The 13,242-nt window shown below is 36.6% G+C and overlaps 1 protein-coding gene across 4 annotated transcripts in view; it reads left to right on the top strand.

Moving 5' to 3' along the window:
• GPHN (gephyrin) overlaps positions 1 to 13,242 on the top strand; it is a 642,872-nt gene that overhangs the window by 401,388 nt on the left and 228,242 nt on the right. For 2 of the 4 annotated variants that reach the window (XM_040641766.1, XM_008700679.2), the window contains exons 6-8: positions 2,628 to 2,694; positions 8,557 to 8,829; positions 10,113 to 10,220. In XM_040641766.1, coding sequence (XP_040497700.1) covers positions 2,628 to 2,694; positions 8,557 to 8,829; positions 10,113 to 10,220 — 448 coding nt within the window. The remainder of the gene's footprint in view (positions 1 to 2,627; positions 2,695 to 8,556; positions 8,830 to 10,112; positions 10,221 to 13,242) is intronic. The other 2 variants (XM_040641767.1, XM_040641768.1) reach the window with 1 other exon arrangement.

Genomic DNA, 13,242 nt, shown 5'->3' with positions numbered 1-13,242 from the left:
TTTCTAGAAACATACAACCTACCATGACTTAATCATGAAATAGAAAATCTGAGCAGACCAATTACTAGTAGGGAGATTGAATCAGTAATTCGAAACTTTCCAACAAGTCAGTGACCATATGTCTTCACTATTGAATTTTATGAAACAATTAAAGAGGAATTAATACCAATTCTTCTCAGACTCTTCCAAAAAATAGAAGAGGAGGGAACACTTCCAAACTCATTTTATAAGAGCAGCATTACCTTGACACCAAAACCAGAGAAGAAAACTACAAGAAAGAAAAATATGGGTCAATATCCCTAATGAATATAGATGCAAAAATTGTCAACAAAATATTAGCAAACTGAGTACAACAGTACATTAAAAGGACCATGATGAAGTGGGATTTTTTTTTCCAGGGTTGCGATGATGGTTTAACATCCACAGCAATTGATGTGATAGACCACATTAACAAAATAAAGGATAAAAAAATTATATAATCCTCTCAACAGATGCAGAAAAAGCATTTGACAGAATTTAACATCCATGGGGCGCCTGGGTAGCGCAGTCGTTAGGCGGCTGCCTTCGGCTCAGGGCGTGATCCTGGCGTTCCAGGATTGAGTCCCACATCGGGCTCCTCCGCTGGGAGCCTGCTTCTTCCTCTCCCACTCCCCCTGCTTGTGTTCCCTCTCTCACTGGCTGTCTCTCTCTGTCAAAATAAATAAATAAAATCTTTAAAAAAAAAAAAAAGAATTTAACATCCATTCATGATGAAAACTCTCAACAACATGGATATAGAAGGAATGTACCTAAATTTAATAACATCTGACAAGCCTGCAGCTAACATCATACTCAGTGGTGAAAAACTGAACATTTTCTCTCTAAGATCAGGAACAAAACAAGGACACCTACTCTCACCACTTTTATTCAACATAGTACTGGAAGTTGTAGCCAGAGCAATTAGGCAAGAAAAATAAGTAAATAAAAGTCACCCAAATCAGAAAAGAAGTAAAACTGTCTATTTGCAGATGACATGCTGTTATATGTAATAAACCCTAAAGACTTCACTAAAAAAAAAAAAACAAAATTAGAACTAAGAAACAAATTAGTGAAGTTGCAGGATACAAAATTAATATTTAAAAATCAGTTGCATTTTTATACTCCAATAATGAACTATCAGAGAAATTAAGAAAACAATCCCATTTATAATTGCATCAAAAGGAATAAAATTAGGAATAAAATTAATCAAAGAAGTGAAAATCCTGTACACTGAAAACTGCAAGACATTGATGAAAAAAATTAAAGACAAATAAATAGAAAGATATTTAATGGTTGTGGATTGAAACAATTAATATTATTAAAATGTCCATATTGGGGGCACCTGGGTGGCTCAGTCAGTTCAGTGTCTGTCTTCAGCTCAGGTCATGATCCCATGGTCCTGGGATCAAGCCCCTCATCAGGCTCCCTGCTCAGCCGGGAGTCTGCTTCTCCTGCTCCCTCTGCCACCCCCCCTGCTTGTGCTCACTCTCTCTGTCTCTCTCCGCATGTGTTAAATAAATAAATCTTTAAAATTAAATTAAATTAAATTTAAAAGTAAAGTAAAATGTCCATATTGCCCAAAGCAATCTGCATATTCAGTGCAATTCCTATCAAAATTCCAATGGCATTTTTTACGGAAATAGAGCAGTCATTCCTAATTCCTAATGGAAACACAGAAGACCACAAATATTCAAAGCATCTTGAGAAAGGTGAACAAAGCTGGAGGCATCACACTTCCTGATCGAACTATATTACAAAGCTGTAGTAATCAAAACAATATGGTATTGGCATAAAAACAGACACTCAGATCAGTGGAACAAAATAGAGTACTACCCATAAGTAAACCCATGCATATATGGTCAATTAATTCATGACAAAGGAACCAAGAATATATAATGGGGAAAGGATAGTGTCTTCAGTAAATGGTGGAAAAACTGGACAGTTACATGAAAAAGAATGAAATAGGGCCACTGTCTTCCAGTGCTTTTCTACTGTTTATGTTTCTTATCTAACCACTTGGTTTAAAAGTGGCTGGAAATTTACAGTGATCTCTGAAAGACCTTTCTACTTTTACTTGCCCATGTTCTTCAATGGATCTTTCAGCAGCTAAGCTCTCCAAACGCTCCCCACTGCCATTCATTTGTGAGAAACCTTATTTTACTTTAAAATTTACACCTTTTTCTGAGAAGCAAGAGCTCAAATGTAAGTCTCACTCAACTGTTGAGTGCTTTTTGTGTTAGACTTTTGAACATAAATCTTGCTGTGCTACACATTTTTAATATATTTATCTCATTGAACTCTTAGAACTATATGAGATAAGAAGAAGCTAAATTTGAGAAAGAAGGTATTTTGGCCATTATTTCTTTAAATTGGCTAATTTATTCTGATTCCACGTTCAGTACATTTTTCCAGTCTACCACACTAACCATTATTGTAAAAACCTCCGTCAGAGTGCTCAATTTGTATAGCAATTGGTAAATCTCTAGTTGTAATAATTTTATTCTAAAACAGTTGTTCACATGTAAGTATAATGATTGATCCTTGTTGAATGTATTTAAACCAACCATTCATTGCAATTTAGTATTCATCCAGTTTCTCTTTCCTTTCAGACCTGTATGTGGAATCAGAGGGAAAACTCTAATAATTAACCTGCCAGGTAGCAAGAAAGGATCTCAGGTAAGCAACCTTGAGATTTATATGATTTAGCATAAAGTTTTAGGCAACTATGAGAGTTAGTCAACCAAAATGTTAGAGCACTCCGTGAGACTGCCCTCACTAGTGTCTGACACCAGTTGCAATTTAGTGCATTCCCAAAACCACCCTCAGTTTCAGTAATTCACTGGAAATACTCACAGAACTCACCAAAAGATGTTAAGCTGACAGTTAAACTTTATGACACAGAAAGGATACAGATTAAAGTTAAGCAAGAGTAGAAAAGAGGTACCAAATGCAGACCTTCTATTATCCTCTCCCTGTAAAATCATGAATGCATTACTCTCTTGACATTGATGTATAACAGCACAGGGCATTTTGCCATCAGGGAAGCTCTAAGCCTTTAGTGTTCAGAGTTTTTACTGGGGCTCATCACATACTGCCCATAATGCTGGCCTTTAGTCTCTAGCCCTTTCCAAAGGTTAGGCTGTTTCCTTTAGTCTCCAACACCTTCCAGAAACAAAACTGATACCAAAATGCCCAAAGCCCTCATCATAAGTTGCGCTGTTACACTGTCTGGTGGCCAGAGTTCCCAGGCAACAAAGACACTCTTATCACATCCCAGGAACTGAGAGCAAGGCCAGACTCTCTTGGGGTAAGGTTAATTCTTCATTATACAAGCTACCCCCTGGCTTTTGGCCAAAGCTCTCTCATAGAAAAATGATTGTATTTGTCTGGCTGGGCATCTATATTTACTATAGCATTTATATTACAGATATAACAGTATCAGTGTGAATATGTCTAAGATATAGAGGAGCCAGTGTGGGACAGGGATAAATTTGAGAAATAGTTAATTTATACTCTAAAGCCATTATACATATTTCAGATTTTTGTACTAATACTGATGTTTTACCTTGATCTGCTACTATTTTTATCCTATGATACATTTGCACAAAACTGTTTACCACAAACATGAGCTATCTTGTTCAGGCCAGTCATTTTCCATTGGTATTACATTTTGAGGAGGATTTAACTCAGTTTCCCAATACATATGATCATCAGTATCAGTATCATAATCTTACTAGCAATGACAGTATTATAACATTTCACAGTAGAGTTGTAGATATAACCTGAAATACGAGTTAAAAGATAACTGGCACACTACTGGAGTCCTACATAGATGTTAACAGTTATCTTAGTCTATCATCATACCATATGATCAAGATGTCTCCCAGAACTGTGCTGCTCAGGTTTACAGGCTTGTCAGGTTCCCAAAGTAGTAGTCTCAGCAACATATGGCTTTAACCTTTCTGGCATCTGTTACAACCGAGCTAAGAAACAATATCCTCTCTTGTTCTAAGGATTTTGAGACACCAATATATTGGATCTCCCTCATTGCAGAACCCATTTATTCATCCCTTTACCTCCAGGTACCATTCCTCCTTCTTTCCATTTTTACTCAGACTTTTCCTTTGAAAATCTTTTAATGAGACAGTTGATTTGGCCACTGTGCTGCTCCAGATTGCCACCAGTAATACTCGTTTAACAAGTGCCACCTGCTTAGTCCTTTTCCATTCATACAAGGTAGGGTTACTAGTGAGCAATCTCAAACACCAGGCAATATAGCTGCATCCACTGTCAATCCCAATTTGGCCACATGGAGTCAGGCATAATCTACCCCATTAGGCCCTTAGGAACTCTGACATAAAGGTTTAAAGGCATAGTTAATAGTTTCTACTTAAGGATCATCCTGCTTCTGCCATGCACAGTTACAGCCCTGATCCCAGTACCGCCGCATCAGGTAAAAAAAAAAAGAAAGTTGATGTCATGTGATAAAAGAAAAAGTATAGTCCTAAAGAAAAAAGTATAGTCATAGCAGCATCGTGCCCCAGCCCCCTCTTCCCTGGAAAAGTAGAGGACTATGTTTAGTGGGGACCCTTCCTTGGCCTCCCTCTTGTTGAATGTGACCACACAGTAATGAGAGCATATAAGCCATGCTCCTCCTTTGTTAGACAACAAATGTTTCCATAACCCATTCCCATTTTCTATCAAATCATTGCTCTGAATATGAAAGTGTGTACTTTGGTCTAAAGAAATGTGACTCTGCAGTCACTGGTACAATATTTTCTGTTCTAGTCTTTTTATAGTACACGGAGTATTTGGGTCTACCATTGGGTAAGCAAAACCCAGTCCAGAGTAAATTGTTCTTGTTAGGAGTCACTTGTAGCCTCAAGGGACTAGCAGCATCAGTCCAACTTGCTAGCTATGTGCAGGACTTTCCCCTATGGAATATGCTGCATAACCTTCTGCTGTCTGTCTTTTTTGTTAGCAGACAGAACAGTTCTCATTGGTATTTTGTGCTTCAGTGGGTACAAGAAGAATATATCAATTCAGCCCATGTCTGCATTGTTGCAGCCCCCCCATTGCCCACTCATCTGATGGACCCAGGTGCCACGTCAAGGATGCATACTGGGATATCTGCTCACCAGTTCCAGTTAACTTCCATTTCTGAAAGGGGGTTCTTCTGATGGGCATTGCCATATCCAACTTTAACATACACCTTATATTCCCAGAGTGACTTCCATAGGCCATGCCCCATACAAGCATCCATTTGATAGACCAATTTTTCATTGCCCTGCTGCCTGACCATATGGCCAGGCCCCTGCACACTTCCTATGAGTTGGTAAAAACCCAAACATAGGGGCAAACATCATGCAGTTCAGCCTATCGAGCTGATTTGTTTTTACCTTCTTCAATCAGAGTGGCGGCCTTCCAAACAGGATGCTGTCCCTTCACCTTGGAATTGCCATCCATAAACCAAGCAGCTCTTTGTTGATCAATAGAAAGCTGTTTATAGGGCACCGCCCAAGTGGCCCAAGTGGCCATAGGATCCAGCAGCTCCTCAGGTGGTTCCGAAGTCGGCCCTAGGTGAAAAGAGGCTACCTGCTCGTGAGTACCTCCTTGCATTCTCCTGGTAGCATGATCCTATATGCACCATTTCCATTTTATTATGGAACTCTCCTGGGCATTGCCTTCCCATTAGAGCATTTCTCTGATATTCCCAAAACATTATGGATATTTCAGGTTTCAAGATTATTTTATGTTCTTCACTCATAAGGGTAGTCTCAATTAAAGTCCAATAGCAAGCTAGTAATTATCTCTCAAATGGAAATTTTCTGGCCCAAAGTCTCAGCAGTTGTTGCTAGGTGGCATTCACAGATTTTTTCCATAAACCCAGTTTGCACTCCACAGAGGTCTGTTGTACAGCAAATTAATGACCTGTGTGGACTCAGGCCATCTTATTTGTTCCCACTTAGCATGTATAATGTATACTGGTGGAAGAGTAGATTTATATGCTTTCTATTTTACAATACTAGGTAAAGGAAGACTTGTCTAGTCAAACATAATATCCATCCCCATAATACAGTCAAGTAAAGGAGACCAATCACTTCATATGAAGTTCACTGTCTAGACATTCTGATTTTCATCCCAACTTTCACTATAATTCCATCAACTGTTGCATCCCTGTATCCTTCCAATCTAACTGTACCTCCCATTAGAACTTCAACAGGTATTAGAATCATAGTACACGGCAGGTCCCATGTTGAGGAATCCCAGAAAATTATCTTCTCCATCCCATGACCATTTTATCCATTTATGTGCATATGGCCTTGGATTTCTAGGCCTGATTTGGACCAAGGGAGTCACACTCAAAATTTTGTCAGGCCTTATCTTGATTAGATTATGGGACCATCACTTAAGGTGATTCAAGGTGAAGTTTCTTTTAGTTATCTTTGCCTTCTAGCTTTTAAAATCCTTCAAACTAGGGTAAATAGAGATTGTTGAGGACCCTTCAATGTTGGGAGACCAGTGCTCCCATCTGTCTACTCAACCCATAATGCTGCTATATTAACGCCTTTCTTTTGCCCCCAACAATGCTCACTTTATTCATCCATTTCTTAATAATCATTTAAATATTTCCACCCTTATGGGTCAAGTCCCCTGAATCTCTCATTTCTCTTACTCCATTCTCTTATGAATAAGTCTAACTTTATTTGCTATTAATCACTTCAGTATAACATTTTTTTTGGAAGCAGCTCAGGGGCTGGCAGCTACATGTTAGATCAGCCAAAATCTAAGCTTGACACAACCTCAGGATTCACCCCAACATTCTTCCTTTTGTTTTAGCTAGTGCAAATAACAATAACTAAGAGATTATAAATTTACCTTGTTTCTTTATGCATCCAATGCATAACAACTCCTTAAAAGTTGGATCCTTCATTTCAAAATTCCGTTGCTAACTTTTATCTCCAATAACTAATCACAGCACAGCTGCAGTTGCATTCTGTGGGTGACCCTGTGTTTAACCAGGCTCTAAAGATTAATCATCCCCACCCTCTCTTCCTTTCTCTGCCCAGATGATGTTTCATGATCACATGAGTCAGGATCTTTCTAATGAGTCATACTTCTAACACCAACTGTAGGAGTTTGGGCCAACTGCAAAAGTTAGCCAACTATAAAGTTGGAGCACTCCACAAGACTTTCTTCGCTTCTGACACCAAGTTGCAATTTAGGGGGTTTCTAAAACCACCCTCAATTTTAATAATTAACTGAAGGACTCATAGAACTTATTGAAAGCTGCTATACTCACAGTTGTGGTGTATTGCAGGGAAAGAATACAGACTGAAATCAGCCAAGAGAAAAGGCACATAGGGCAAATCCTGAGAGGTACCAAATGAGGAACTTCTGACATCCTCTCCCATGGAGCCAGGGACAGCATTACCTCTTCTTGGCCATAAAAAGACAATACACACAGAATATCACTAACTAGGCACACTCACCTTTGCCTTTGATGTCCAGAGTTCTTATTGGGACTTGATCGCATATTACCCACATGGCTGACCTCTAGTCTAACCCTTCCCAGAGGGGAAACATGCCTTTAGTCTCCAGTTTCTTCCAGACACAAAATTAATATCATGTTTCCCAAAGTCCTCATAATAGTCCACATTGTTAGATTGTCCAGTGGCCAAATCTCAAGCAAACAAAGACACCCTTTTAGGCAAGACCAGGAACTAGAGTTCACCTCCCAAAAGCTGAAAGTAAAGGCCAGAGCTCTCTTTTGTCAAGATTAAATTCTTTGCTATGTAATCTTTATCACTAAAATGATTGAGCCATATAAAGAGAAGTCAAAAGATCAGGTACCCTTACAGGTATTCCCCATAACCCTCTGTAAATTTTAAGATATTTCTTTACATCTTAAATTTTAAGGTAAGTTACTTTAAATGTAAAAGAGAAAGACCTCTGCCCAAACACATTCCCCAGACATATCTGGCCCTATGTTCTGATTTTAAAGTTGTCACCTTTTCTCTTTTGGTGATACATTATAGGTAATAATGGGCACTTGAGCAGGAAACTATATTAATTTTTATGCAGTGCTCTGGAAAAACATATCTATTTTTGTATATTGCACAATGTTGCCTAGCTATATTTTATGATAATAGTCAGAACTTTAGCTCTCTGAATAAAATAAGTCAGTCCTCAATTGGTTTGTTAATTCTAGTGTTCTGCTCTAACTAGAAAGGTGAAAACTGTTTCCTGCTTTTCCCACATGTATCTTTAAAACCCAAAGTTGTATAGAAATTTTACTCTAAGAAAAATATACTATAAGCTTATACAGTACTGTAGTTTTCTACAGCTTACAGAGAATACTGTGTATCATGTTTATCTCATATTTCACATGCAAAGACAATATTTTCAGTATGATTCATTCTTAAGATAGATGGAGAGAAATATAGATCCAAAATCACAAATAAGTTTGATTGTTACCATTTTATATGCCTATGAAAGTGCTTTATCTTCTTTTTTTTTTCTTCCTTTTGCATACAGGAATGCTTTCAGTTTATACTGCCAGCTCTACCTCATGCCATTGACCTTTTACGTGATGCCATTGTAAAAGTAAAGGAAGTGCATGATGAACTTGAAGATTTACCTTCCCCACCACCTCCTCTTTCCCCTCCTCCCACAACTAGCCCCCATAAACAGACAGAAGACAAAGGGGTTCAGTGTGAGGAAGAGGAAGAAGAGAAGAAAGACAGTGGTGTTGCTTCAACAGAAGATAGTTCTTCATCACATATAACTGCAGCAGCCATTGCTGCCAAGGTAAGCCTGCTGACAGAGACCCAAAAATTTAAAGGAACCACAGGTGAATGTACTGATTTCATCCCTCTTTCCATCCAGTTTTTTCATAAGTTCAGTATCTCTTCAGGACATCCTTAAAAAAAAACAGGATATTCATGACACTCCATAGCTATGTGCCCTCCATAATATAGAGTCCTTGAAAGCACTGAAGTTTGTTCTTAGTTCTGAGACATTAAAGATATTGCTGTTACCTATTGAAGTAACAGGTAAATATGTAAAATGTGACATTTTTGTGGTCATATTAAATATACATTTATAACATCAAATATTCACAAATTCATAAAGGAGTAGCAGACTGAAGGTAAAAGACCATAGATGATTCAAAAACTTAGTTGAAAAGATTAATATTTTTTTAAGAAAGGGTTTTTCAGCAATTAATACTTACTTAAATGTTACTTGACCTAAATTACCCTAGTGGTATAGAGAGGAAATAGATATAATATATTTGCATTTTTTATTCAGTAAAGTAATAAATATTATTAGAATAGTACCAAAGTATTACAGATTCTCTTTGGGCAGTTTTGGTAGTAAATACTTAGAATACAATGAGTACTTGCATAAATTTAGTCACCTTAGTCATAGAACATCATTTATATTATTATTCAGACCTAGTATAATACACCCAGTATGCTCTAAAATCTTCAGAAAGTAACATATCATTTCATAATGATTGTTCATTGATTGAGAGCACAAGATTGAAAACTTTAGGAATTCCTAAAGTTTTAGGTTATCACCCAGATATTTTGGCTATGAGCATAGCTTGAGAGGATTTTTTACAGCACATAGATTAGAAAGGATCATAGAGATCTTTTTAAGGTGTTCTTTTTGACAACCAGTAGGTAATTCTTTCATTGAAGACCAAATAATTTTGTCTCCAGATCTATTCAGTGGTCCATTAAGTCTTACTTAAGGCTAGTAAGTATTTAAATTGTATGTGATTTTTCTTTTGTTTTTGTTTCATTTTGTTTTTATGGAACTGAATGGTTAAATAGGTACATTTTTAAATCATTATATCTTCTTACTCTTTTACTATTAATTAAAAGAGTAAAAAGTACCATCAATTTCAATCTTAAGAAAAACTTACAACTTTTAAAGTTTAAGCTGATATTGTCATCCTACATTTGAAAAATTTTGGCATTTCATTGTTTCATTTGTTTTCACCCTTTTCCTTTCTAGTCATTTTGCTTGTATAGTTTCATGTCTTCCTGTCACTGTATTCATAGTTGTTATGTGTTGTGCATTAGAAGCATCCATTCTACACCAGTTCAGCTGTTATCATGGCACACGGTGAGCAGCCCATTCCTGGTCTCATCAATTATTCCCATGATGCAACAGGCAGTGCAGATGAACGGGTAAGACAATAGGCTTTTGCGTTGATTGTTTTGCAAGCATACAGCCTACCTCCTATCCTTGGAGGATAAACTATAACATATTACGGAAGATGTCTTTTATTCTGAAGGATCTTCAGCATGCTTTTTTTCTAAAAGTGTAAGTGCCACTGAGCCTATTCCATCAAGGAATTTAATAGAGTTTCTCCTGTAACTGAAATACTCTAATTTCATTAAGATTCCTAAAATACAAACAAATCGGTCAAACTAATATTTAATTCCTATTAACTCTGCTTTTTGCCTCATGATTTTTCATCTTACTTTCTTTTCCTTCATTATGTTCTCATTAAAACTATTTAGAGAGTTGAGTCTTGATACAATTTCTTGAGATTACAAATCTTCAGATAAAAACTTTTAAGAATACATATCACTTGTTTTAGTCCCTGGCTGAATGATAGTTTGTAAAAAGTTCCAGGCTAGAAAAGATTAAACTGATAAGTATAACTGGCTAACCAGTAATAATTTAGATGATGGATGCCAAAAAAAAATCTCAGTCCCTAATATGGATATAAAATGAGAGGCAATTGGTTAAGCTTCTGCCTTCAGCTCAGGTCATGATCCCAGAGTCCTGGAATTGAGCCCTGCATCAGGCTCTCTGCTCAGCTGGGGATCTGCTTCTCCCTCTCCCTCTGCCTCTACTGCTCACTCGCTTGCTCTCTGTCTCACACATGCTCTCTCTCTAATAAATAAATAAAACCTTTAAAAAAAATAAAATACAATGAGAGGCAAAAAAAAAAAAAAAAGAAGAAGAAGTAATAAAGTGAAATTTGGCTTAAAATCCTTAGGGAGATGCAGTTAAAAAACGAACAGAAGACATGAACAAACATTTCTCTGAAGAAGACATCCAGATAGCCAACAGACACATGAAAAATGATCAACATCACTCATCATCAGGGGAATGCAAATCAAAACTACAATGAGATATCACCTCGCATCTATCAATATGACTAATATCAATAACACAAGAAACAAGTGTTGGCAAGGAAGTGGAGAAATAGGAACCCTCATGCACTATTGGTGGGAATGCAAACTAGTACACCCACTCTGGAAAACAATGTGGAGTTTTCTCAGAAAGTTAAAAATAGAATTACCCTATGAACCAAGAATACGCTAGTGGGTATTTACCCCTGAAATACAAAAACACTAATTCAAAGAGAGACATGCACCCCTATGTTTGGTGCATGTCTCCCTTTTGGGGGGAAGCAGCCCAGATGTCTATCAGCTGATGAATGGTTAAAGATGTGATGTATATAATGGAATATTATTCGGCCATAAAAAAGAATGAAATCTTCCCATTTAAATGACGTGGATGGAGCTAGGAAGTATAATGCTAAACAAAGTAAGTCAGACAAATACCATATGATTTCATTCACATATGGAATTGGAAACAAAGAAAATGAGCAAAGGAAAAAGAAAAGAGTTCTATTATCATTTGGGATTTACCTGTGGTTGCAACACAAAGATACCTGTGGGCTTAAGCAAGTGCTTAAAATTATGCTCCTCCAACAATGTGGTTTACCTGGTCCTATTAGTTGAATTCACTGGGCATCTCAGTGGATGATCTCTAAAACTCGTAATAATTTTTTGAAAGTAAAACCATAACTTTATTACAAATACTAAATGAATACATATCTGAGGTGTTATTTCATACTTTAATTATTGAGGGAACCAGACAGATACTACAACTGCTTCACAGGAAAGCTCAAACAAAAATATATGAGCATTAAGAATGTGGAAATGAATTTACAAATAGATGCAACACTTAGTCTGCAAAGCAGCCCATTGCACTTCTGTTGGACAAAAGAATCATTTGGATACAAACCATTTATATTACTATCAGTTTTCTGCAAATTAGAGTTGTAAAATAGCTGAAAGGCTGTAGAAGATAATCCAGAATGCTCCACTACCCAAGACACCTAATATTTTTTGTCCATTTAAAAGTCTTTCACAATTTTTCCTGACATACGAAAGGAATACAAACAAAGTGCTGGAATGTTTACAAAAAGCAAGTAAAATTTTTCCTCAAACTGTCCATGTACCTAATGTGCTTCTTTAAAAAGGACTGTTGATTTTCTCAAAATTTAAATTTAAAAAGCCAAGAAGATTTTATAACACTACTGTAGTTGTTAGTAAAGGGTTGACTTGATAGGATGCCGATTGTTTTTCCTGGCATTGATCTTTGAGTAATATTGTGGCCCAATTATGTATGTATGTATTAGGAATTAGTAGTAATTATTTGGGCTAATAAATATATGTTCTTAAAAGTTTTTCATGAAGCAAACTATTATTATCAGTAAATTAAGTAGGAAGCTGTATTAAAATAAGCTACAAAGACCTTTTTCAAATTTGGGAAGTAATATGCATTGTGCCTCACAAAACAGCATGAACTTTGGCATCAGATATTTTCATTTCTGTTGGTTAGTAGTTCTATGACATCGGGTATATTACTTTTTATTTCTAAGCCCTAGTCTTCTCTAAAATAGAAATAACAATAATATTAACCTCATTATTACTTAATAGTTATGAATATTCAAGAAGGAAAAGGGATATAAAAGTATTTAATGCAGTATCTGAATGAAAGTAAACATTTGCTTTTTTTTTCAAGTGAATTAAGCATTTTATTTATTTTATTTATTATTATTTTTTTATTATGTTATATTAGTCACCATACAGTACATCATTAGTTTTTGATGTAGTGTTCCATGATTCATTGTTTGCCTATAACACCCAGTGCTCCATGCAATACGAGCCCTCCTTAATACCCATCACTGGCCTAGCCCAATCCCCCACCCTCCCCCCCTCTGAAACCCTCAGTTTGTTTCCCAGAGTTGATAATCTCTCGTGGTCATTCCCCCTTCTGTTTACTCCCCCTTCATTCTTCCCTTCCTTCTCCTGCCGATCTCCCTGCTATTCCTTATGTTCCATAAATGAGTGAAACCATATGATAATTATTGTTCTCTGCTTGACTTATTTCACTTAGCATAAT

Source organism: Ursus maritimus, unplaced genomic scaffold (assembly GCF_017311325.1).
Source record: "Ursus maritimus isolate PB19 unplaced genomic scaffold, ASM1731132v1 scaffold_25, whole genome shotgun sequence".
Lineage (NCBI taxonomy): Eukaryota > Metazoa > Chordata > Mammalia > Carnivora > Ursidae > Ursus > Ursus maritimus.
The sequence above is the reverse complement of the archived record's forward strand: the minus strand, read 5'-3'. Positions and strand labels throughout refer to the sequence as shown.